General features: G+C 39.0%; 2 protein-coding genes across 8 annotated transcripts in view; one reads left to right on the top strand and one right to left on the bottom strand.

The window, feature by feature from the left end:
* Positions 1-24,956, top strand: part of SENP5 (SUMO specific peptidase 5) — a 61,778-nt gene extending 36,822 nt beyond the window's left edge. For 2 of the 4 annotated variants that reach the window (XM_044252076.1, XM_044252075.1), the window contains exons 3-9: positions 3,384-3,489; positions 3,626-3,764; positions 4,007-4,054; positions 10,021-10,098; positions 17,326-17,463; positions 19,153-19,236; positions 20,751-21,637. In XM_044252076.1, the coding sequence (XP_044108011.1) occupies positions 3,384-3,489; positions 3,626-3,764; positions 4,007-4,054; positions 10,021-10,098; positions 17,326-17,463; positions 19,153-19,236; positions 20,751-20,951 (794 nt within the window). In that variant the 3' untranslated portion in view covers positions 20,952-21,637. Of the gene's footprint in view, positions 1-3,383; positions 3,490-3,625; positions 3,765-4,006; positions 4,055-10,020; positions 10,099-17,325; positions 17,464-19,152; positions 19,237-19,564; positions 20,721-20,750; positions 21,638-21,670 lie in introns of those variants that run through there. The other 2 variants (XM_044252077.1, XM_044252078.1) reach the window with 2 other exon arrangements.
* Positions 691-25,695, bottom strand: part of NCBP2 (nuclear cap binding protein subunit 2) — a 32,652-nt gene continuing 7,647 nt past the window's right edge. For 3 of the 4 annotated variants that reach the window (XM_044252079.1, XM_044252083.1, XM_044252084.1), the window contains exons 5-6: positions 12,711-12,777; positions 691-1,179 (exon numbers count right to left, since the gene is read on the bottom strand). In XM_044252079.1, the coding sequence (XP_044108014.1) occupies positions 12,753-12,777 (25 nt within the window). In that variant the 3' untranslated portion in view covers positions 691-1,179; positions 12,711-12,752. The remainder of the gene's footprint in view (positions 1,180-12,710; positions 12,778-25,695) is intronic. The other variant, XM_044252082.1, reaches the window with a different exon arrangement.

The raw sequence follows: 25,695 nt of genomic DNA, 5'->3' as shown, positions 1-25,695 counted from the left end.
TTAGTTTATTAATCCTCTCATGAAAAATCTGCACAGTCTTCACAGATAAGTCACTGCAGAATCTACTCCTTTTTGCCAGCACCAACATTGGCTTTTGCTGTCCCCCTGACTTTCTACATTCTGTTCTTGTGTTCCTTTTGCTGTTTTCTTGAGGTTTTTTTTTTTCTTCTCATATACTCCATGTCTTGCAAGTCTGTTTGGGTTCATTTTTCTTTACATAACCCAAGGAATCATAAATCATACCAAAGCCACTTGTCTTGCACCAAGATGGGTTCTAAATTCAAATACAAAGATGACATCTGGTGTGGTCTTATACATTTTGGCTAGCTGTTTTGTGAATTTCTGTCTTAGCTACTGTTGCCTTTCTGGGGTGAAGAACATCAGTGACCATTTGTTTCTGCTGAAGTAGTAGGTTGGTCATGAACTTCGTTGTCCTGAAAGTTACTGTTTGATTCATGATGGTGGCCAAGCTTCAAGCAGCCAGTGAGGAAAAGAACCATATTGGTACCTTTCGTACTTGTAGGATGGACTCTAATTTGAATTGTAGCTTTTGTTGTTTTGTTTTTTCCTAACATTTGATCCTTTGTTTCTTGGTCACATTGATGTTTTAGCACTTTGGGAGTAAGAGAAATTGTGCATACCAGATGCATTTTTTCCTTTTGGTTCATTAGTTTCATGAATGCAAGTGGGTAAAGAATAATGGATTTAATTCTCATTTTAAGAAGTTTTCTGGGTAATTCTTGGCCAATGGGTATTAAAAGGGAAAGATGAAGGGAAATGGCCAATGGGTATTCAAAGGGAAAAACAAGCTGCTTTTGTAGAGAAAAGATAATAGGTATTCTGCTTTGGATGTAGCACAGCATAATAGTTAGTGGTTCACTTTCTGCAGTCCTATAACTATATCACAATCAGAATCTTCACTTTGCCATATGCTAGTTAAGGGTACTTGGGAAAGTTCCTTAACCTCCCTAAGGTTCCTGTATCCATTTGTAAAGTAGGGATGCTAACACAGGGTAGTTATAAGGATGAAATGAGATGTATTAGTGCTTGGTTTATGATAGTGCTCTTTGACCGCCATTTTACTTCTGGTCCCAGTGAAATTTATTTATCTTTGTGAAGGGTTCTCCTTGAAGATGCAGGCAGGGCCTTTCTATTGCATTGGAAATCCTTGTTTATCATCTGAAAGTGAAAACCAAAATACAGTTAAGAGGAAAAATATATAATAACTTAAAATCCCCAAAACACTACTATCCATAGATAATAAAACTGTTAGCAAGGACACCTCTTTCCTGTGATACTAGTTTGGAATTGGGGTCCATATCCCCTTGCTAGAGGAAACTGCTCTCTTATTTGAGGAGTCTCAATTAAGGGTGCTGGGCCTAATGTTTAATCTTTTGTTATCAGGGGCATTATTCTGTATAAAAATTGTTCCTCAAATGCAGTATCGCAAATGTTGGGATTCCTTATCTTCTGTGTGGGTTCATTCTCCCCAGTAGACACAAGGCTGTTCTTAGGTAACTATAGGATCTTGTAAACACAGGCAACTGCATGCTCTATTTCTAGTTTAGAGACCCTAAATCCTTACTTCCTACTTTTATCAAGCTGCAACAAGGGATTCCCTTTCTGTTTCTGTATGCTTAAAGCCCAGACCAGAACCAGGCAAACAAGCACTCTTCCCTCTTTACTATATCCTGATCTTTGCTCTTAAGTGTTTCAAATTGGGGGCCTTCTGGTGGGAGACTAACAGAAGGAAGATAGGTTTTTCATACCCTGGTCTGGCCATCCTCAGAAAGACCCACAAAATATACCACTCCACTCCTGGGGCAGTCACTTCGTTGTGCTCTTTTTTGTCCTTTTGTATCAGTGTGTATCAGAGGCCATTCTCCGAAGTTAGAAAGGGAGAAAAAGGAGCTGGGTAAAGTAAGTGGCTAACTGTATCTTTTCTTCCCATTTTAACTCAGTAGACTTGTCAGACTGAGGGTTAACTAGGTTGTTGCTCTGCCCATTCAGCATCAATGAATAAATACCGTAAGTCAGCACTTCTGTGAGCCTCTCAGCCTTCCCTCAGCTTCTTTGTATTTCCCTAGAAATAATGTTCTGGTTCTACTTTCCTACAACTTTTTCAGGTATGTTTCTTCAGTGGATCCTCTGGGAAGCCACCTGAAGACTATCCTATATTCTGGCCAAGGTCACCCTTGTTTCCCCTCTTAAAATGTGCCTCCCTGGTTGTTACCCAGTTCACCTTACAGGGTTATTTCGTATCAGAAGTATAGTAACACTACCCAATTGTATGATGTTAAAAATGCCTTAGAATTTGTCCCTTGCTATGTGAAATTTACACACATTTACCAAAGAACACAGTGACAATGATCTCAACAATTAAATTGTAATTGTGATTTTTAAAAAGATAATGCCTTCAGTCACCAAATGTAATAGACATTTAACCAGGTGATTAAACCCTTTAGGTATCACTCTTCAGGAGATAGGATTCATCTTTAAGGTTAGGCTATTGAAGGATGTCAGTCTTTATTTCAGCTAGCGATTCCCTCTCTAATAGTGCATCAGTGGCTTAAAAAGTCAATGCAAAATATTACCTTCAGGCATTTCTCTCTCTCTCTTTTTTTAAGATTTTATTTATTTGACAGGGAGAGCACAAGCAGGTGGAGTGGCAGGCAGAAGCAGGCTTCTCGCTGAGCAGCAAGCCCAATGAGGGGCTCAATCTCCCAGGACCCTGGGATCATGATCCGAGCTGAAGGCAGATACTTAACCAGTGGAGCCACCCAGGCATCCCTAGATAGGATCAGACTTGAGTTGAATTTCCGGACTGCCTGCTGGTACCAAGAATTGCTTCGTGTTATGGGTGGGAGGAACATACCCCCATGCTGGAACTGGGTCCAGAATCTCATTTCTATTTGTTGGTGGAGTGCTGTTGTACATGTTAACTTTATGGCTTGATGGGTCATTTAACATCCAGTTCATGAGGGGTATCTTCTGCTGGCTCCTATTATGTTCCACCAATGTCAAACTGATACAGTCTTTTGTTTCTTGAAAATCATCTGGATTGGCCACGTTTTAAAAAAAAAAAATTCAATGGAGTAAATTTAAAGATCTAATTGACTTTATTAATTGATTCATGTATCAGGAGGCATTCCATGTAGTAAGTAGAGGAGTTCTCTGGGCATTTCTCTTTAGATTGGAATAGTGAAGGCCTGATCTATTTTATTTTATCCTTTACAAAATGTAACTTTTAAAATATTTCTTTGTAGCATAATCTGGTATTATAGGTTAAATGTGTGGTAAGTGTCATGTATAGGTCAAGTATTGGGAGAATGACTTTTTCTGGAAATGTTTTTTCCACTGTAATTTTTCTTCCTTTATTTAAGGATTCCTAGATGAGGTTATGAAGAAGTATGGCAGTTTGGTCCCACTCAGTGAAAAAGATGTCCTTGGAAGACTAAAAGACGTCTTTAATGAAGACTTTTCTAATAGGTTTGTCAATGATGCTTAAGCCCTTGAAAATAAAATTGTTGGTATATATGACTTTTCTCTTAATTAAAAAAAGAAGACTTAGCAGTAAATTGAGTAGAACTCATGTCTCTTTTCTTTCAAAATCTTTCTTTTTCAGAAAACCATTTATCAATAGAGAAATAACAAACTATCGGGCCAGACATCAAAAATGCAACTTCCGCATCTTCTATAATAAGCACATGCTGGATATGGATGATCTGGCAACTCTGGATGGTCAGAATTGGTTGAATGACCAGGTTAGTATATTGTGGGTTCTTGGTGTGGAAAAGTTGCAGAGGATGTTGGACCATAAAATATAATTAATCTTTGGGTTGGCCTCACAGTTATCTTTTAGAATCAAAGATTCTTTACCCTTACTGAAGAGATTCATTTACTAACCCCAGTATCCAAATGGTAAATTGTCAGTGTTACTCATTCTGTGTGGGATGTTATGAATTGTATAGGGTTAGTAAGCTGGTTTTATGTTGACTTTTTATAGGTCATTAATATGTATGGTGAGCTGATAATGGATGCAGTCCCAGACAAAGTAAGTACAAAGTTACTCTTCTTCAGGAGAGAGAATCCTTGTGTATTAAAATGAGATTTTTAAACTTTATGTATTTATTTGATATTCCTTAGATTTTTTTTTTAAAAGATGTTTTTATTTATTTACTTGTCAGAGAGTGAGTGAGCACAAGCAGGGGGAATGGCAGGCAGAGAGAGAAGCAGGCTCCCCACTGAGCAAGGAGCCCAATGGGGGATTGGTCCTGGGATCATGACCTGAGCTGAAGGCAGATGCTTAACTGACGGAGCCATCCAATTATCCCTGACATTCCTTAAAAAAATTTTTTTTTAAGATTTTATTTATTTTTATCAAGATCAAAAGCTTTTGCACAGCAAAGGAAACAGTTAACAAAACCAAAAGACAACTGACAGAATGGGAGAAGATATTTGCAAACGACATATCAGATAAAGGACTAGTGTCCAAAATCTATAAAGAACTTAGCAAACTCAACACCCAAAGAACAAATAATCCAATCAAGAAATGGGCAGAGCACATGAACAGACATTTCTGCAAAGAAGACCAGATGGCCAACAGACACATGAAAAAGTGCTCCATATCACTCGGCATCAGGGAAATACACATCAAAACCACAATGAGATACCACCTCACACCAGTCAGAATGGCTAAAATCAACAAGTCAGGAAATGACAGATGCTGGCGAGGTTGCGGAGAAAGGGGAACCCTCCTACACTCTTGGTGGGAATGCAAGCTGGTGCAACCACTCTGGAAAATAGCATGGAGGTTCCTCAAAAGGTTGAAAATAGAACTGCCCTATGACCCAGCAATTGCACTACTGGGTATTTACCCTAAAGATACAAACGTAGTGATCCAAAGGGGCACGTGCACCCGAATGTTTATAGCAGCAATGTCCACAATAGCCAAACTATGGAAAGAACCTAGATGTCCATCAACAGATGAATGGATCAAGAAAATGAGTATATATACACACAATGGAATACTATGCAGCCATCAAAAGAAATGAAATCTTGCCATTTGCAACAACGTGGATGGAACTAGAGGGTATCATGCTCAGCGAAATAAGTCAAGCAGAGAAAGACAACTATCATATGATCTCCCTGATATGAGGAAGTGGTGATGCAACATGGGGGCTTTAGGGGGTAGGAGAAGAATAAATGAAACAAGATGGGATTAGGAGGGAGACAAACCATAAGTGACTCTTAATCTCACAAAACAAACTGAGGGTTGTTGGGGGGAGGGAGATTGAGAGAAGGGGGGTGGGGTTATGGATATTGGGGAGGGTATGTGCTTTGGTGAGTGCTGTGAAGTGTGTAAACCTGGCGATTAACAGACCTGTACCCCTGGGGATAAAAATATATGTTTATAAAAAATTAAAAATTAAAAAAAAAAGATTTTTATTTATTTGACAGAGAGAGAGAGAGATCAAAAGTAGGCAGAGAGGCCGGCGGAGAGAAAAGGGGAAGCAGGCTCCCTGCTGAGCAGAGAGCCAGACATGGGGCTCGATCCTAGAACCCTGAGATCATGACCTGAACTGAAGGTAGAGGCTTAACCACTGAGCCACCCAGGCGCCCCGACATTCCTTAGATTTTTAAAAGTGTTCAATTTTGCCTTGTTTAGGTACTAGAGTTCGACAGAAGTTCTCTACAATATTTTAGTATAAAAAAGTCCTATGCTATCATTTTCTTCATGTTAGTTTCAAAGTGGGTATGCTGATTCTTCAGGAGACTTTTTTTTTTTTTTTTAAGATTTTCTTTTTAAGTAATCTCTATACCCAACATACCCAACATGGGGCTTGAACTCACAACCCTGAGATCAAGAATCACATGCTCCACTGACTGAGCCAGCTAGGGACCCCAAGGAGGCTTTTTTAAAAATGGTGTTAAGCTCAGTGGGTTAAAGCCTCTGCCTTCAGCTCGGGTCGTGATCCCAGGGTCCTGGGATCGAGCCCCGCATCGGGCTCTCTGCTCAGTGGGGAGCCTGCTTCCTCCTGTCTCTCTGCCTGCCTCTCTGCCTACTTGTGATCTCTGTCTGTCAAATAAATAAATAAAATCTTAAAAAAAAAGAGGGCACCTCGGTGGCTTAATTATTAAGCATCTGCCTTCGGCTCAGGTTGTGATCCCAGGGTCCTGGGATTGAGGCTCACTCACATCAGGCTCCCTGTTTGGTGGGAGGCCTGCTTCTCCCTCTCCCACTCCCCCTGCTTTTGTTTCCTCTCTCTCTCTTTCTCTCTGTCAAATAAATAAATAATCTTTTAAAAATAAAAAAAATTAAAAAGATATTAAGAAATAAATGTTAACTGAGTACATTTAAGAATCTTAATGGCATCCAAATCCTTGAGGAGAACACAGGCAGCAACCTCTTCGACCTCAGCTGCAGCAACATCTTCCTAGGAACATCGCCAAAGGCAAGGGAAGCAAGGGCAAAAATGAACTATTGGGATTTCATCAAGATCAAAAGCTTTTGCACAGCAAAGGAAACAGTTAACAAAATCAAAAGACAACTGACAGAATGGGAGAAGATATTTGCAAACGACATATCAGATAAAGGACTAGTGTCCAAAATCTATAAAGAACTTAGCAAACTCAACACCCAAAGAACAAATAATCCAATCAAGAAATGGGCAGAGCACATGAACAGACATTTCTGCAAAGAAGACCAGATGGCCAACAGACACATGAAAAAGTGCTCCATATCACTCGGCATCAGGGAAATACACATCAAAACCACAATGAGATACCACCTCACACCAGTCAGAATGGCTAAAATCAACAAGTCAGGAAATGACAGATGCTGGCGAGGTTGCGGAGAAAGGGGAACCCTCCTACACTCTTGGTGGGAATGCAAGCTGGTGCAACCACTCTGGAAAATAGCATGGAGGTTCCTCAAAAGGTTGAAAATAGAACTGCCCTATGACCCAGCAATTGCACTACTGGGTATTTACCCTAAAGATACAAACGTAGTGATCCAAAGGGGCACGTGCACCCGAATGTTTATAGCAGCAATGTCCACAATAGCCAAACTATGGAAAGAACCTAGATGTCCATCAACAGATGAATGGATCAAGAAAATGAGTATATATACACACAATGGAATACTATGCAGCCATCAAAAGAAATGAAATCTTGCCATTTGCAACAACGTGGATGGAACTAGAGGGTATCATGCTCAGCGAAATAAGTCAAGCAGAGAAAGACAACTATCATATGATCTCCCTGATATGAGGAAGTGGTGATGCAACATGGGGGCTTTAGGGGGTAGGAGAAGAATAAATGAAACAAGATGGGATTAGGAGGGAGACAAACCATAAGTGACTCTTAATCTCACAAAACAAACTGAGGGTTGCTGGGGGGAGGGGGGTTGAGAGAAGGGGGTTGGGGTTATAGACATTGGGGAGGGTATGTGCCTTGGTGAATGCTGTGAAGTGTGTAAACCTGACGATTCACAGACCTGTACCCCTGGGGATAAAAATATATGCTTATAAAAAATAAAAAAAATTATTAAAAAAAAAAGAATCTTACTGGCTTTATTCAAATGATTCATGAACTGGGCAGCATCTTACTAACAGGTAAAATGGAGCTTTGAAGAGCCATACAGAATACAAGACTTACAAGGCAGAAGGGGCAGGACAATGAAGTTATTAGCAAAGAGCAGATTGGTTGCAGCGAAGTCACCTTCCTCTAGGGGAAGACAGGGTCTAACAAGCAGATTACCTCAGTAGTGCTGACCAGGTAATTCTATTAAGACTCTGCAGTTCTGAGAGAGAGTGAAGTTGTAGTTAGATTAGGTATTTTGGGTTTGGTGACATGGGCTAAGCAGAAGTCAACACTAAGTTAGATTCCATTTTGGGCTTGCTGTCTCTTTTTTAACAGTGGGGAGATACACAAAAGGGATATATTATTTGCTTTCAGCTTTTAATTTAAAGTTTCGTTCTCTTTAAGGATCTAATATAGTAGTATTCATTATCACTTTTTTTGTAGATTAATCTTTGATACTCTGTTTAAATACAGACAAACCTGGGGCACTGGAGTGGTTCAGTCAGTTAAGTGGCTGCCTTCGGCTCAGGTCATGATCTCAGGGTCCTGGGATTGAGCCCCACATCAGGCTTCTTGCTCAGTGGGGAGCCTGCTTCTCCCTCTGCCTGCTGCTCCCCCTGTTTGTGTTTGTTCTCCCCACCCTTTGCCTCTGTGTCAAATAATGAATGAATGAGAGAAATTGTAAACAAAAAAAGAAAAAAAATTAAAACAAAAAACCAACCCCCCCCAAAACCCCTCCTTGAACTCTAAAATTCTCATAAGAACTTAGATATTATTAAAATTATTTTTTTAATTTAATTTTTCTGAATATGCAGATTGCCTGATGGGCAGCCTTTGAGTTCAACATAGAAAACCTTTCCAAGTACTTTATAAACTTTTATAAATCTAATAATTTATACAGGTAGATATAACGCATCTGAGATTCCAACACTGTGAATATAGACAAAATGTCATATAACTTCCCATTAAAACCACAAATCTGTTTTCCATTTTAAACTGGAATCATGAGGGGCGCCTGGATGGCTCAGTCGTTAAGCGTCTGCCTTGGGTTTAGGACATGATCCTAGGGTCCTGGGATTGGGCCCCAAGTTGGGCTCCCTGCTCAACAGAAAGCCTTTTCTCTTTCCCTCTCCGCTTATATTTCCTCTCTTCCTGTCTGTCTCTCTCTGTGTCAAATAAATAAATAAATAGATAAATATGAATTTAAAAATAAATATAAATAAAAAATAAATTGGAATCATGAGGCTAGTCTGTTGGATTCTCTTTTATGTAAAATTCTCATCATCACCAGAAGGTTTAAACCTAAACACATATAGATGATTTTTAACAAAAAAGTATTAGTTTCAAGGATATAATTTACCTTCATTACTTTTACATTTAATTCTGAACCTTCATTGGATTAAAAGGATACTTACTTAAGGTAGTCGTTCTCAAAGTGTAGTCCCCAGACCAGCAGCATCAGCATTACCTAGGAATTTACTAGAGATAAAAAATTCTGAAATCTAACCCACCCCTACGAAATCAGAAACTGGAGGTGAGGCCCAGCAATCTGTGTGTGTTTTGTTTTGTTTTGTTTTGTTTTTGAGTAAACAGTTTTGTGTGTGTGTTTGTGTGTGTGTGTGTGTGTGTGTGTTTTAATAAGCCCTCTGGATTCTGATACACATGAAGTTTGAGAATCACTGTTCTAGAAATAGCTGCAAGAAGCTCTTTTTATTGACATCTTATGCTGCAGAGTTCTAAAAACAAATGTGCATTAGGATCTTCTGGATTGCTGAGCTCTACCCTCAGTTTCTTCATTAGGAGGTCTGAGGTGGAGCCTGAAAATTTGCATTTTAGCAAGTTCCCAGGTGATGCTGATACTGCTGATCTGGTGATCACAACCTGAGAACCTCAACTAAGGGAAGTATTTTCATCTCAAGTGAGTCAGAGTTAGAGTGAACAGTTTAAGACCACAAGATGCTTACTCTCTCAGTTGAGCTGATCCTAATTTATAAGTCAGAAATTTCAGTGCTAGAAAAAAGCCTTTTAGTAGTTGTTATGACAGCAGGAGTCTGCAAATCCATGTCCTTAGAGGGTGTTCATTTTGTAAGCCATATCCCTTGAGTACAAGGTAATGTTAACCTCATTCTTTCTTAGCCTCTTTCAGTTTTATCACAAGATTTGGAGAGATCTGTCAGGTTGCTTTTCCACTTGCTTAGATTTAGGTGATCTTATTTATTTACTGTCCCAGTTCTGACTATAGAACACCGTTGTTCCAAGAAAATCTGGAACAGAATCTTCTCTGAATCATGTAATGTGTTTTCTATAGAAGAAACTTTCCCTCACTTTTTGGTCTATCTTACATACAAGGGTTTTTTAAATTTCCATTTTCTTTTGAAGTTAAATCTGTGCACAGCTTAATATAATCTGGGTGCTTGTATTTGATGTCTCTTCTAGGTTCACTTCTTCAACAGCTTTTTTCACAGACAGCTGGTAACCAAAGGATATAATGGAGTAAAAAGATGGACTAAAAAGGTATTCCCTTTATTTCTTTTTGATTCTAAATTTGAAATGCAGAGAAGCCATTTTGAGTAGAAGGGTAAGAACTTTAATGTCAATATGGTATTAATTAGAAAGACTTAAAAAAAAAAAAAAACCTCTTTAGGGGCGCCTGGATTGCTCAGTGGGTTAAAGCCTCTGCTTTCGGCTCGGGTCGTGACCCCAGGGTCCTGGGATAGAGCCCCACATCGGGCTCTCTGCTCAGCAGGGAGCCTGCTTCCTCCTCTCTCTCTCTGTCTGCCTCTCTGCCTACTTGTGATCTCTGTCAAATAAATAAATAAAATCTTTAAAAAAAAAAAAAAGGAAGAGAAGTCAGAATACTTGGCTCAAAGGACAGGCTGGCTCTTTTGTTAAGGAGGGGCTAATGCAGTTGTTGACTTGAAGTTGAAGCCAGTGCTCATTGACCATTCTGAAAATCCCAGGGCCTTTAAGAATTATGCTAAATCCACTCTCTGTGTTCTATAAAAGGAAAAACAAATCCTTGCTGACAGCACATCCATTTACAACACAGTTTACTGAATATTTTAAGCCCACTGTTGAGAACTGTTGCTCAGAAAGATGTCTTTCAAAGTAAGACTGCTCATTGACAACACATCTGATTACCTTAGGGTTCTGATGGAGATGTCTAACAAGGTTAATGTTGTATTCATGCCTGCATAAACTCCATTCTGCAGCCCATGGACTGAGGAGTAATTTCAACTTTCAAGTCATATTATTTAAGAAATACAATTCATAAGACTATACCTGCCATAGATTCCTTGGTTGGATCTGGTCATAGTTAATAGAAAATCCAGAAAGGATTCATCATTCTAGATGCCGTTAACATTTGTGATTCATGGGAAGAGGTCAAAATAGAAACATAAACAGGAATTTGGAGCATGTTTATTCCAGCTCTCTTGGACTATTCTGAGGGGTTCAAGATATTAGGGGAAGAACTGACCACAGATATGTGGGAAATAGTAAGGGAACTAGAATTAGAAGTGGAGCCTGAATGGGGCACTGGGTGCTGCAGTCGGTAAAGCATCCAGCTCTTGATTTCGGCCCAGGTCATGGTCTCAGGGTCATGCGACTGAGCCCCGCATCTGCCTCTGTGCTCAGCGCAGTCTGTTTTGAGACTCTCTGCCTCTGCCCCTTCCCTGACTTGCACTCTCTCTTTCTCTCAAATAAACTCTTAAAAAATAAAAATAAAAAATGGAGCCCGAAGATATGACTGAATTGCTGGAATCTCATGACAAAACTTGAACAGTTGAGGATTTTTTTTTTAAAATTTTAATTTTTAAAAAGATTTTATTTGAAAGAGAGTGAACATAAGCAGGGCGGGGTGGGGGGCGGCAGATACACCACTGAGCAGGGAGCCCAATGCGGGACTTGATCCTATGTGACCTGAGCCGAAGGCAGACACTTAATCAACTGAGCCACCCAGGTGCCCTGAGGAATTGCTTCTTATAGATGAGCAAAGAAAATGGTTTCTTGAGATGAAATCTATTTTTGGTGAAGATGCTGTGACAATTGCTGAAATGACAACAAAGGATTTACAGTATTACATAAACCTGATTGATAAAGAAGTTCTGTGGGTAAATGCTGTCAAGTAGTATTATATGCTACAGAGGAATTGTTTGTGAAAGGAAGAGTCTATCGATGTTGTAAACTTCATTGTTATCCGATTTTAAGAAATTGCCACAGCCACCCAATCTTCAGTACACTACCTTCTTGATCAGTCAGGAGCTATCAACATTGAGGCAAGACCCTCCTCAGCAAAAAGATTACGGCTCACTGAGAGTGAGTTAGCATTGATGATGGCTGGCATTTTTAGCAGTATTTTTAAATTAAGGTATGTTTATTGTTTAAGGTATGTTTATTGTTTTTTAATTAAGGTATGTTTATTTTATGCTGTGTACTTAATTGACTACAGTTTGTATAAATAAGTTTTATGTGTACTGGGAAACCAAAATCCTTTGACTCACTTAATTTCAGTGGTCTGGAACTGAACCCACAATATCTCTGAGGTGTATCTGTATATGCTATATATGACAAATAAATGTAAAATGAACAAGAAAGGTTGAAAACAAAGAGACAGTTAAAGACGTACTAGACAAATGTAAACCGAGATAAAGTGGTAGCCAAAAAGGAGGAATGGCAGTATTAGGAGCAGATGAGGTAGATATTAAGGTAAGAAGTAAATTATGTGATAAGATTTCAATATATAGAAATCTCACAAAATTACAGAAGGAGATCTTGATAAAATAGTGATAGCAGGAGACTTCTTGTAGTTGGATAGAGCAGGCTGACATAAAACAAAATCATAAAATAATAATACAGCCAGTACTACCATTCAGTTTAATAACTCTATACTAGATTTTGTAAAAACTGATCATGCATTTATTTGGCCACATAGAAAATTATTACCTATGTTATTCTTTGATCACAGTTCAGTAAAAAATAAGTAAAGGTGGCCAAAAAAATCTAACAGTCTGAAAATTTTACCGATATGCATATAACTGCATATGAAACACTTGGATCTAAAAATTTTTAAAAGAAATTATATACCAATTGTCTAAAAAGGGATGGAAAGGGGAAACACATCTTACCAAGCACTGTGGAACACAATGAAGGCTGGTTTGAGAAGGAAGTTAATGGCCATAAATGCCTTTATCACTAAAGAAAAAATGAAAAATAGAAGAATTAAGTACTCATTAAATTAGATTATATGAAGATAAATTACAGAATGACCAAGGATTTGAATGCAACAAAAATAAATAAAACCATGAAAGTACTAAGAAAAGTACTAAGAAAGTCCTTACAAGAACTTGCTAAAAATAATCTCAGGGTAGCTAAGTCTGTTCTCTGTACAACTTAAAAGTTTACAAAAGAAATATGAATTAATTCAGTTACATAACAAGAAAAATAACTATTTAAAACAGGAGCAGTGTAGGGGACACCTGGGTGGCTCAGTTGATTAAGCATCCCACTCTTGATTTCAGCTCAGGTCATGATCTCAGCATTGTGAGATCAAGTCCTGTGGTCAGGCTCTGTGCTGGGAGTGGAGCTTGCTTAAGGTTCTCTCCCTTGTCATTTCCTGCACCCTCCCGCCTCCCCAGCATGAGAACACTCTAGCTCTCTCTCAAAAAAAAAAAAAAAAAAAAAAAGAGCAACTGTAAAAAGACAAACTGGGAGGGGTACCTGGGTGGCTCCGTTCTTAAGCGACTGCCTTCAGCTCGGGTCATGATCCCAGGGTCCTGGGATCGAGCCCCATATTGAGCTCCCTGCTCAGCAGGAAGCCTGCTTCTCCCTCTTCCATTCCCCCTGCTTGTGTTCCCTCTCTCACTGTCTCTCTCTGGCAATAAATAAATAAAATCTTAAAAAAAAAAAAAAAAGACAGACTGTGGGGAAAATTGCCATTAATGTCACAGAACTAATTTTCTTAATGCATAAAGAATTTATATAAATGGATAAGACAAAGACTTCACCAATTAAATAGAAAAATGGGTGGGTGATACAAATGAAAAGATTTGTGGTAAAGAAAGGGTTGTTACTGTTGTGGATATAAATCCTTTGTCAGGTCTAGGTTTTGTGATTTCAATCTGTGGCTTTTCTACTTATTTTAACCATGTGTTTTGGTAAAAATCTTTAATTTTGAGGATTTCTCCATATGGGTATCTCGTTGTTCCAATGTCATTTGCTTAAAAAGACTTCTCTTTCCTAGTTTAATTGTGTTGACACCATTGTAGAAAGTCAACTGACCACATATGTATGGGTCTGTTTTTGCACTTTATGCTCATTTCCATTGACCTTTGTTCTTAATGTTAATAATACCACAGTTTTGATTACTGTATCTTATAGTACATCTTGAAATCAGTGTAAGATGGCTAGATTTATCCTTTTTCCAGACTTTTTTGGGAATTCTAGGTCTTTTGCATTTTCATACAAATTTTAGAATTAGCTTGTCAGTCTGTTTTTTAAAGAAAATCTGTTGGATTTTGATTAGGATTGTGTTTATATGTTCGTTTGGGGAGAATAGACATTTTAGCAATATTAAGTCTTCCAGTCCATGTATGTGGTATATGTTCCTTTCATTTTGGCTCATTTTTCTCAGCAGTATTTTGTAATTCTTAGTATGCCGGTCTTGCACATATTTTTAAAAAACACAACCCTGGTGTGCCTGGGTGGCTCAGTTGGTTAGGCAACTGTGTTTGGCTTGGGTCATGATCCTGGAATCCCAGGATCAAGTTCCACATCAGGCTCCCTACTTGGTGAGGAGTCTGCTTCTCCCTCTGATCTCTCCCCTCTTGTGCTGTCTCTCTCTCATTCTCTGGTGGCTCAGTCGGTTGAGCCTCTGCCTTCAGCTCAGGTCATGGTCTCAGAGTTCTGGGGTCAAGCCCCACGTCGGGCTCTCTGCTCAGTGGGGAGCCTGCTTCCCCCTCTGTCTTCCTACCTCTCTGCCTACTTGTGATCTCTGTTAAATAAATAAATAAAATATTTTTAAAAAACCCTAAGGATTTCATATTTCTGAAACTTCTGAAATTTTTTAAATGTTACCTTCCAGTTGTTTGGTGTGAATTGACCTCATGGCCATTGACCTTACTGGAGTCACTGGTTCTAGGATCTTTTTTGCTTTTTTTAAAGATTTATTTATTTATTTTGGAGTGAATGCGTGAGAGAGAGAGCATGTGTACATGTTGGGGGAGAGGCAGAGAAGGAGAAAGAGCGATTCTCAAGCCGGACTCTGCTGAGGACAGAGCCCAATGCAGGGCTTTGTCCCACAACCACAGGATCATGACCTGAGCTGAAATCAGGAGTCAGCCAGTTAGCCATCTGAGCCACCCAGGCACTCCTCCTCTAGGAGCTTTTTTGTAGATTGTCAGATTTGCATAATCATGTCTGTAAGTAGTGTTTTATTTCTTCCATTCTAAACTGTATGCTATTTTTTCTTGCCTCATTGCACTGGCTGGGACTTCTGTTAGAATGTCTTTGCCTTGTTCTCAATCTTAGGAGAAAAGCATTCAGTCTTTCCCTACTATTTATGATGTCAATCAGAGGGTTGCTGTTTCTGTTGTTTTTAAGATTCATTTATTTATTTTAGAGAGCACACATGAGTGGGAGAAGGGGCAGAGGGCGAGAATCCCCCACTGAGTGCAGAGCCCAGAGCAGGGCTCAGTCCCATGACCTATGAGATAATGACCTGAGCGGAAACCAAGAGTCAGAGACTCAACTGACTGAGCCACCCGGATACCCATGTGGGATTTTTTGTAGCTATTCTTTATCAGGTTAAGTAAATTTTGCTCCTATTCGTAGTTTGCTGAGAGTTTTTAATCCTAAATGGATGTTGAGTTTTATCAAATGCTTTTCCTGCATCTAAGGAGAGGTTCCTATGCTTTTTCATCTTTATTCCTTAAATGGAACCGAGAGTGATGGAACAGCACCAATCTTGAGACATTAACAGTCTCAGGGCCACATGATGGCTCAAGTTTCAGCTTGATCATGGCGTAAGTTTGCTTCTGTTTACAGAGCATGGGTTAATAAAGCAGATCACATGATAGGACTATATTCTTCACCTGGGAGGGACAGTGAAGTTTCTTTGTACTCCTTTTACAGTGAGGACAACAAATTGGGATCAATAGTATAATCTTCCACACGTATCATTCTTAATTGTATGTACAAAGTGTGTGTTGGGGGCAAGTGCCTGGGTGGTTTAGTCATTTAAGTGTACGACTCCTGGTTTTAGTTCAGGTCATGATCTCTGGGTCGTGAGATTGAACCCTGCACTGGGCTCTGCGCTTGGCACAGAGTTTGCTTGAGATTCTCCCCCTCTCTCTGCCTCTCACCCTACTCATGTTCTTGAGTATGCTCTCTCTCAGAATCTCTGAGAGGAAAAAAAAAAAAAAAAAGGTGTGACAAAACATTAAAAAGAAAAATAATCTGGAAAGATACACACTGAAGTGTATTTTTTTCTGTATTTATTTCAAAAATTTTTAAATTAAAAAAGTTTCCTTTTGAGAAGAATATAAAATTTGATCTCATTTAATATTGTATTTTAGATGTGAGTCCTTGTTTGAGATATTCATAATTTATGCATTGGGAAGGACCAGCTGTCCTTGTATTTCATTCTGTCCACCCCACTTCTCAGGTTAATGGATGCAAAAATTGGAAAAGTAGAACTGCTAAAGTGCTTTGCTCCAAGATCATGTTGACTAGTAGAGGATTCATCTAGAGGCAGGACATTACCTGAATATCAGAAAGCAAGGAAGGCTTGAGAAATACCTTGTAAGAATCTGATGTAGTTGAAAATAGCCTTGTGATTGTTTTAAACCACGGAATCAATTAAAAAAAAAAAACCCACCTCTCAAAAAATATCTGAAAAAAGAAACTCATTCACTTTTTTACAGGTGTTTATTGAGCACCTACTACTTTATCAACCAGTCCACAACTGGGGTTTTAAATGGAAGAGTAAATATTTCTAGATTGTAAAGGATGTGTAAATAATCATTAAGGCTATTTTTCTCAATTTTAATATCTGGGAGACCTGAGGGTAGTGATAATGGTGATAGTTAAGAGTCACTGGCTAAAAAAAAAAAAAAAAAAAGAGTCACTGGCTACATTGTAATGTGTGAAAGCAGTTTTACACATCTTACATGTATTATCACTCTCAACAGCTTCATAAGGTAGATATTGTTATCTATAATTTATAGTTGAAGAAATCAAGGAACAAAGAAGCTACAAAAATTGCCAAAGTCACCTTGCCAGTAGGTGGAGGAGGTGTAATTAACCAGACTTAACTTCCAAGCCCATGATCGTAACTATGATATGGAGTCTATAAATAAAGAAGGCTTATAGTCTGCTGTTTTCTAATACCATCATTCCTTTCTAAGTAAGAATTGAGTCAAAGTAAAAAAGAAAATTAAGCATATAAAAGTAAGAGGCTAAGCAAGGTTAACTACTTGAAAAGGTGTATGCACAGGTGTGTCAGGTTAAATGTGAAGTGGTGCTTTCTAGATCTTCAGTTTTCTTATTGTCTATTATGGCTCAGCAGTTACAAGCATGGGCCTTTAGATTCCAACCTGGGTTCAAATTTTGGCTTCACCACTTTCTGCTTTTATGGCCATGGGCAGGTCAAAAGTCAGTAAATGGAAGCTGCTGCCATTGTTCTTTTGAATAGTCTGTGGTGATGGCTGCATTTCTTTTTCTTCCTTTTTTCTTTTTAATCAGGTGGATTTGTTTAAAAAGAGTCTTCTGTTGATTCCTATTCACCTGGAAGTCCACTGGTCTCTCATTACCGTGACACTCTCTAATCGAATTATTTCATTTTATGATTCCCAAGGCATTCATTTTAAGTTTTGTGTAGAGGTAAGTTAATATACTGCTTTTATTTTCTCATTCATCTTGTGATCAAACAGTATCTTAGAACAGCAGAAGTCAGTCTGATAGAGCATCAGTTTCTGTCATACAGACTTTCAAAAATGTTTGGAGAGAAAAGGACTACTCCCCCCCAGATTGGGGGGAAGTAGAGGTAGCTATCTGTGATCTGGATCCCCCCTCTGAGATACATGCCCTATTTAGATTTTGTCAAATATTTTCCTGCCTTCCCATAAAGCTACATTTTGTATGTGGACAGAAATCGTTTTGTTTCTCTTAGAGCTGTAATGGGCATGTAGCTTCAAAATAACTCATGCAGAATGAGTTATAATCAAGAGAATCAGCTGGCAAAATACAAGAGCTCAACTAACAGGAGTTCAACAGGATGGTAGGAGGCAAAGCAAGAAAAAAATCAATAGGTTCCCTGATTTTCTCTCACTAAGAAGGAGGAGTTAGGAAATTCAGCTAAAAACAAGATTCCATTTTCAAAAGCAACAAAGATGTAAATTGCCCAGAAGTATACCCTAGCAAAAGTTATGGAAGTTGTTTAAGATGAAAACTCTATATTTAAAGGAACTCTGGACAGATGGAAAGACAGGAAGACTCAGTATGAGAAAGAGATCAACTATCCTCAAATTAATATATACCCATTTGTCATAATCAGTTTCCCAAGAGGATTTTGAATGAAACCGGATGAGCTTATCCTAAAATCCATATTGCAGAATTCATAGCATGAACAATGGGGAAGGAATCCTTGGTCTACTACATATGAAACCATAACACACGGTTTTAATAAATAAAACTGTACTTATATTGGCTTAGGAATAGACAAGTAAATTGGTGGAACAGCACAGAGAATCCAGAAATTTCTCATGTGTATGAAGAACCTGGTATATGATAAAATTGGGAAAGATCTCCAAGATGTACTGTGTTTTAAAAGGCAAGTTGCAGAATGATGCGGTAGAATATGTGTGCATGTGTGTACATGCATGTGTGCATAAACACACAGCTGTATGTATAAACATACTTCATCTTCAGAGGGGTTAGTTTAAGTCCTGTAACGTCTGACTTCACCTTAGATGCAGAGAGAGCTATGGATGTAGAAGGCACAAGGAAAGTTTGAAACTCTGATAGGCTTCATCCTGGTAGAGATTTCCGCAGTGGACTTGACTGTATTTAGTATCCAGAATGGGTTTCAGTATATAACTTTCTAGAAACTGCATTATACCTTTACCTACAGCCCTCAAAATACAGATTATCTAAGGCAGGGAATGTTTGTCATTTAGTTCCAGTTATTGATTTCTGCCATGGGCTCCTTCTTTGTATTGAGCATTGGCAGTAATCAAGACTTTCTTTTTGTCTTGCCAGTATTTATTTAAATTTCTCATTCAGCAAGTTGGCTTACTGCTGGAAAAGGCTGACCATCTTATAAAAAGTTCCAATTAAAACATATACGGGTATCCACAGCCTAAATGCATACCTGAGTATAGAAGGTCTGAGTCACTGTGAAGTGAAAGGTCAGAAATAAAGTTCAGCTTATTTAAACTTTAAACTCTAATGCAGACTTTGCCCAGTGGTGGGGCCACAGCTTTCTCCTTTGCTTCTATCTGCTGTGGGCAGGTTCCATTTTTCAACAACTGATGGAACACAGCATCTGTGTTGTGGTTTCTTTTTAACCAGAATATAAGAAAGTATTTGCTGACTGAAGCCAGAGAAAAAAATAGACCTGAATTTCTTCAGGGTTGGCAGACTGCTGTTACAAAGGTAAGTATGTGACAAAAATGAAAACTCAGGCATGTCAGGGGGATGGAATCATCTTAGGGGTGGGTGTCTTTAAGAAGCATTTTAAGACTGATGATGGAGATAACCAGTGAGAGTCTGGAGGCTGCAGAGAGGCAGCTTAGAGTAAACCTCTGTTTAGTACTGATCATCTAGGGCTTCGTTTCCCAGTGCTTGTGGGGAACAAATTTACTCATTTCATCCTTGGGGCAGCTGCTAATGATATGATTGCTGTATTGGGGGGAAAAAAGAAAAAAATAGATATGTGACTTTTTTCTTTTGGTGGCGCCTGCCTCTTGCCTCTTATTTCCAGATGACCCACATAGACCCAGAGAAATGCTGAAAAGACCATTTGGATCCACTAAGGGAGGAAGTGCACTGGGCTTCTTACCAGGCATTTGGGGAAGACAGTGTCTTGAGTGTTTCAGTCTGAATGCAGCACTACGTTTGCCCTATAGATACTCAGGCTATATGTGGGGCAGAGTGCCCAGGCATGTCTTCTCATTGCTGTCGCAGATACCAGTGTCTTAACATTTTATGGTCACTGCTTTATTGTTTTCAAAGTGTTTTTGCCTGTGTGATCTTATCTGATCCTTACAACCTGTGAGGTAGGCAGATTGGTCATTAAGGGATGAGCATCATTGTTCTATAGGTGAGAAAACTGAAGCATAGGTGTGACCTTCCCCAAAGGCCATCCAGAACTATTCAGAGTCAGGCCCTTGACCTCAGGTCTGTCTGGATCACTGAACACAATCTTAAAAGAGGTAAAGTCTTGAAACAAACTTTAAGCCAAACCCAAAAGGACCAGATTTGTTCATCCTTGAACTGTACTGAAAGCTAAGTACTTTCAGCTATGTATTAAAAGCATGTATTGAAAACATATTAAACATATTAAAAACTATGTATTAAAAACTATGTATTTAATAACCTAGTCTTTTAGTTTAAACCAGAATTGAACTTAAAAATTTCCTAAATTTACCCAATTAGAATATCCAGGTACTCTAAATTTAGTCAGGATCTTTCATACTCCCATTTTAGGCAGAGTACATAACCAGTTCTTTTGGAAACCTGCTTATCTTTATGATTTCTTTGAAAAAGTAAAGATTTGTGTAGTAGGAGATCAGAAGTGGAGACTGCTAAGCAGGATCGTTAAGTATTCAGAGTCCAGGCATACGCTTTTGGATCCACAATCCTATTTTGGTCAGTAATCTGACAGCAGAACTAGTAATCCAAATGGAAGTTTTAAAGTGGGATTTTGATTTCCTATTTCTCCCATTTAGGCAAAATGTTCTGTAAATTACAGTTGGTTGCTTACTCTTTGGTATGGCTAGGTACTTCCATAAAATCCCATACTTTAAATACCAGAGGTATATACCAGTACACCAGCTGTCTTGGACAGAGATGAATTTTTGTCTTTTGCTCATCTTTCCATAAAAACAAATTATCTGAAGACAAGTATTTGGGTTTTATTTTAATGATCATTTTGTTTTTCTCTTTAGTGTATTCCACAACAGAAAAATGACAGTGACTGTGGAGTCTTTGTGCTCCAGGTAAAGATATCTCTTTTTCCAGAATTTAGGATGTGTGAGTTAAAATTTGTTGGGCTTAAGACAGATGGGAGCCCCCGTGGTATGTACCTGGCACTAGGAACAGGTAACAGTATTTCCTCCTTCCCTTCCTTTGTTGCTGGGGAGCTATAGATTCTGCACTTTCAGATGTGTTATCTTTAGAAGCACCAGTTTCTAAAGCCAAGAATTAACAACAGGTATCCACCTTTTAACAGAGGTTATTAGTAAGGCACACTGGAGACTGACCTCAATCTGTATTGTAGACCCTTGGCATTTGCAGAATTAACTATATTTTTTTTAGCCATTGGCAAGTGGTCTTTAACCAGAGTAAAAACTACATTTTAAATAAGGGCCATATTGAAAAACTGCTTTCTCCTGCTGTGAGTTCCTTAGTGATCTTTAAGTGCTACTGAAAATTTTGTTAAACATTATATTTACAAAGGAAATTGTATATAATTCATGAGCTTAGAGATCTGCAAGGATCATGAAAGATGGGCTCATTCCTCTGACTCATGAATGTCTTGGGTTTGAAAACAAACTGAGGTTCTCACTTAAAGACTATGTTAGGTCTAGCTGCCATCTCTGCACATTACACCTTTAGAAGAATTGGAGCCTCTTTTATCAGCTTCTGCTTCTTACAGTATTGTGTGGCCAAAGGGGAGTCCCCAAGTGAGATACTTACCAGGGAAGGTGACTCTAATTTGGAGGTAAATGTTTTAAAAGCAATGTGTTTTACATCCAAACTTTAAAATGCTGCGTTAGACCCTATTCTATTAGTCTTTATCTGGGAAAATACACTGGGCTGCTTCCTAGCTCCACATGCCACTTAAGTGTTTCTGCGACCTTTGCAGTACTGCAAGTGCCTCGCCTTAGAGCAGCCTTTCCAGTTTTCCCAAGAGGACATGCCCCGAGTGCGGAAGAGGATTTACAAGGAGCTGTGTGAGTGCCGGCTCATGGACTGAAACTCAGCAGGGACTCTGGGAGGTCTGACCAAGTTGAAGCAGATGGTTTGTTACTTGAATCTCCAAACACTTAGTTGAATTTTTACAGATATTTCAGATCAGTGGTGTTGGGCCACTATTGTTACCTCAAATTTGTTTTTTTGCCCTATTCATTTCTCTAGCTACCGTGTACTATTTTTTAATGTTCAGTTTGGTTTCATTTTTAATTTTATGGATTCCGTGTGTTTCCCTCCCATATTTAATATTTATTATCCAAACGCATGCATATAGACAGAGCATGCAGTGCAGAGTATTAAAAAAAAGAAAAAAAAAAGCCTAGTAGATTTGGTGCGGCTTTTGAAACTTAGTTAGACATGAACTGAATACAGGTTTAAAATTTAATCCCAGAACCTAAAAGTGCAGGATGTTTTTAATTCAACGTAACTCTGAGAATGATAGTTGTTCCCTGGGGTGTAAAGAGTAGCTAGGTGTGGTGGTTTTGACAAAGCCAGTCCTTTTACCTGCTGCACCTTTCACTGACTTCCCTCTCCCAAGTGAGTCTTGCTGAGTGAACTGCATTCCTTTTGAAGGGTGAGAAGTGGCCAAAACCTGACTGGTGTGTTCTGTTTAGAGAGGCACATATAAAGCACAGTGCCTACTTTGGGAGGAGTTGATTGAGGTGGGAGGAAAAGACAACTTTGGATGTCCAGTTAAGACATGAGAAATTTCAATCTTGGCTTTAAGAACTGTAACAAAAAGGCCTAAGTCTTATGAAGGCTTTGGCTGGAACACTGAATTCTCTGGATTTTTGGTTTTGGCCCATTAAAAATGTTAATATCCATTAAACTAGTGGTCAGACACATGAGAATTCAGCCTTTCTGAGTACAAGCTGTTATCTTTGTGTGGTCTCCCATATGGAAGAAATTAAGATCTGCCAAACACCTTTTTTCCCCCAAAGGTGTTTAAAATATAAATCTTCAAAACTAAAGACTGACCAGGTCTTTTGCAGATGGGTAGGGAGGAGAGAAGAGGAAGGGTAACAAGACTGGACTGCAGAGGAGCACAGCAGATAATGTGTTTTGCTCTTCCCTCTGGTCATCTCAGCAGCATGCAGGGCTCCTCATCTGGCCTCTCCTGACCACCCTGAGACTCCAGCGCTGGGGTCTTTTTTTCACTTCTATCAGCCTCGCCTACTGGGGGAAAGCAGAAGTGACCCTGTCGTTATGCTTAGCTGCAGTGGGATTAAAGTAATGGATCTTGCATCTTTATTCTAGCCTTTTGTGATACTTGAAAGGGAATCTGGAAAGATGCATGTTAAATTACCCAATTATCTTTTCTGAACTGGGGCAGAAAAAAACACAAAGGTGTATGTAAGAGTCTCAGAAGTTTACACAGAATACCAAGTAAATGACAGAAGATACTTGGCATTATGCCTGTTTAGGTGTGACTATTGAAAATAAGCAGCTGAAACATGCAGTTTAAACTTGGCCAGAAGGTGAGGTTGCCAGCAGTCGAGGGTAGAGTCTGAACATGTTTACACGCAGGGTTCCCACTCCCAGACATTCCAAGCACCAACACCAATGTTTACATTGTAAAGAGCCCCAGTACTCTCCAGAGCCCTCTGGACTTACTGTAAAACCAGCTCAGTATTTCTTACTGCAATCAGAGGCACTTTATGCTGCTACAGTTAGGGTTATGTCATCATTAACAAAGAGGACAGTTTAAGCAGGGACGATATCTTGAGGTTTTCCAACGTAATTACCCAAACGTGAGGTTTTTTTCAGATCTGCATGTAAGATATTTGCCTAACTTTTGGGGGGCAGGGAGGTAGTTACACAAAGTAGCCCGTATAACTAGGCTGTGGACTCCCACTATCTTAAACTTCAGAGCTCCAGCTCACCTCCTCACTGACAGAGCCAGGTATGTAGAAGAGACACCAAAACTGAGTCCTGAATCTTCATGTCCCAAACTTGAATTGCCGTTTCCTACAGTCTGAGAAATGGTCACCCTCTGGGTGCTGAGGCAGGCGTGCACATAGGTAACTAAAGTGAACTGTCCAAGGCCAGCTTCCCTTTTACTTCCACTTTAATAAGGTGCCTTGAGGTGCACTGTCCAGCATGCTTTTGCCTAAATGTCAGATATTTTAAGAATGTGGTTCAAAATGTTTCTCTGTTGGTGGAACTTGGTTTAAGCACACACAGTTGCTTTTTCCCCCTACTCATGATTAGGTGTGAACCTCTATTAGCCCAAGCCCCGTATCAGAAGGGCCTTTGTCCTGATGTTTGCAATAAATTCTTCCTTGCAACAAAGACGTTTTTGAAATGTAGTCTGGACTGCTGGTGGAAGAGGCAGGCATTGTTTTGTCACTAGCTTGGCACTGAATTGTTTGGGTGCCCACAAGGTGGGCAGCCCTTATGCTTTTGGGGTTGAGTGCAGGCCTTGTACAAACTAAAAGCTGCTTACGATGTGCCTTCAAGCTGTGCCCAGTCCTGTCCATCAACAAACTTACTATAGTTCTTTCTATCCAGTGATTTGTCCTTACATTAAATCTGTAGCAATGAATATAGATTTAATTGAACTTTTAGTTGAGTTCTCTTAAGAAAGGGAACATAAGGAAGGGAAAAGCAGCAGTTGCTGCCAAAAGACCCCAAATCACTTTTTGGTTTTGCACTGTATTTTCTACTTATCACTGAGTATGAGTGACACCAGTCACGCTGGATTCATAGTTGGAACAGAACAACAGCCCTAACTGGGCCACAGCCAGCACTAGTCTAGAGCTTCCCTTTTTCCCTGCAGTTTTGGTTCACTGCTTCCCTGCATCAGAAGTGCTGACTGGGAGAGCTCTGGGTGTATCAGACCCTTCAGGCGTGTTAATAGTGTGAACTGAATATACTGACTACCTGCTCTGTTTAATTATGTTAAGAAACCGAACTAATCAGCAGTTACGAAACACCTGCTTTTATTGCGTGTGAGGCTCTGCCTCCTGGCCTATAGATAATTAAGATCTAGAGAATATATCATCAGAGAAGTGCTAATTGTATTTGGGTGTTACAAAAACAGGCCTAGATAAGCTGTTCACTTAAATGGTACCTTTTGGTCAGAAAAAGAATTTATTTAAAGATTGTGATCATGTAAAATTACTCAAACCTTCTAGCAAAATTATTTTTTTGAAAAATAAACTAAATACCTTTATAAATGTGTGTTCTCTTGAATAACATGTACTTCAAAGGCATGCTCTTGTCATGACAAGGCTCATTTATGAACAGTGACCAGTGTAGGCCCTAACCAGCCTACCCTTCTGTAACACTGCCAACAGAATTTTCTGCAATGATGGCAGGGTTCTCTAAGCATCACTAGTGGCTACCGTATTAGGTACCTGTCAAATCACAAAACAGACATGCAAATTCACCTTACTCCTCAATATTCCAGAGTAAGAGTTCCAGTGTCACTCTTTATAGGTGACATGTAGGCAGAGACAATGATAATTGGGTTTGACAATTCAAACGCCTGTGGTTTTAAGGCCTGTAGAAATCTGAGTTATGTTTTACTACAAAATTGTAAAATATATTAATTCAAACTACAGTGTGAAAGAAATTTTCAAAATGCTATGTCCTCATTAAACATCTGCAGATGGTTCTTTCCTAAGCACTTACAACTAGTTATAGCTCTTAATAATCCAAATAGTCAGCTTGAATTTAATGTGAGAACCTATACTTACTGTAATGGGAAAGATGTTCACACTGAGATACTTCAGCACCAACTTTCAACAACTCTAGTGGAAGTTATGAGATACTCTGTTGCTAGATGAAAAAATTTCACTTAAGTAAGGGAAAATCATATTAGACTAACAGTTTAATGAGCAGTAGTTCATATATATTAGAGAGATCACCTTGTACCTTTAAATGCAAAATAAATTTTACAGACTCCCTTCACTA

This window comes from Neovison vison, chromosome 6 (assembly GCF_020171115.1).
Source record: "Neovison vison isolate M4711 chromosome 6, ASM_NN_V1, whole genome shotgun sequence".
NCBI classification, from domain to species: Eukaryota; Metazoa; Chordata; class Mammalia; order Carnivora; family Mustelidae; genus Neogale; species Neogale vison.
Note: the sequence above shows the minus strand (reverse complement) of the source record. Positions and strands in the feature narration are given on the sequence as shown.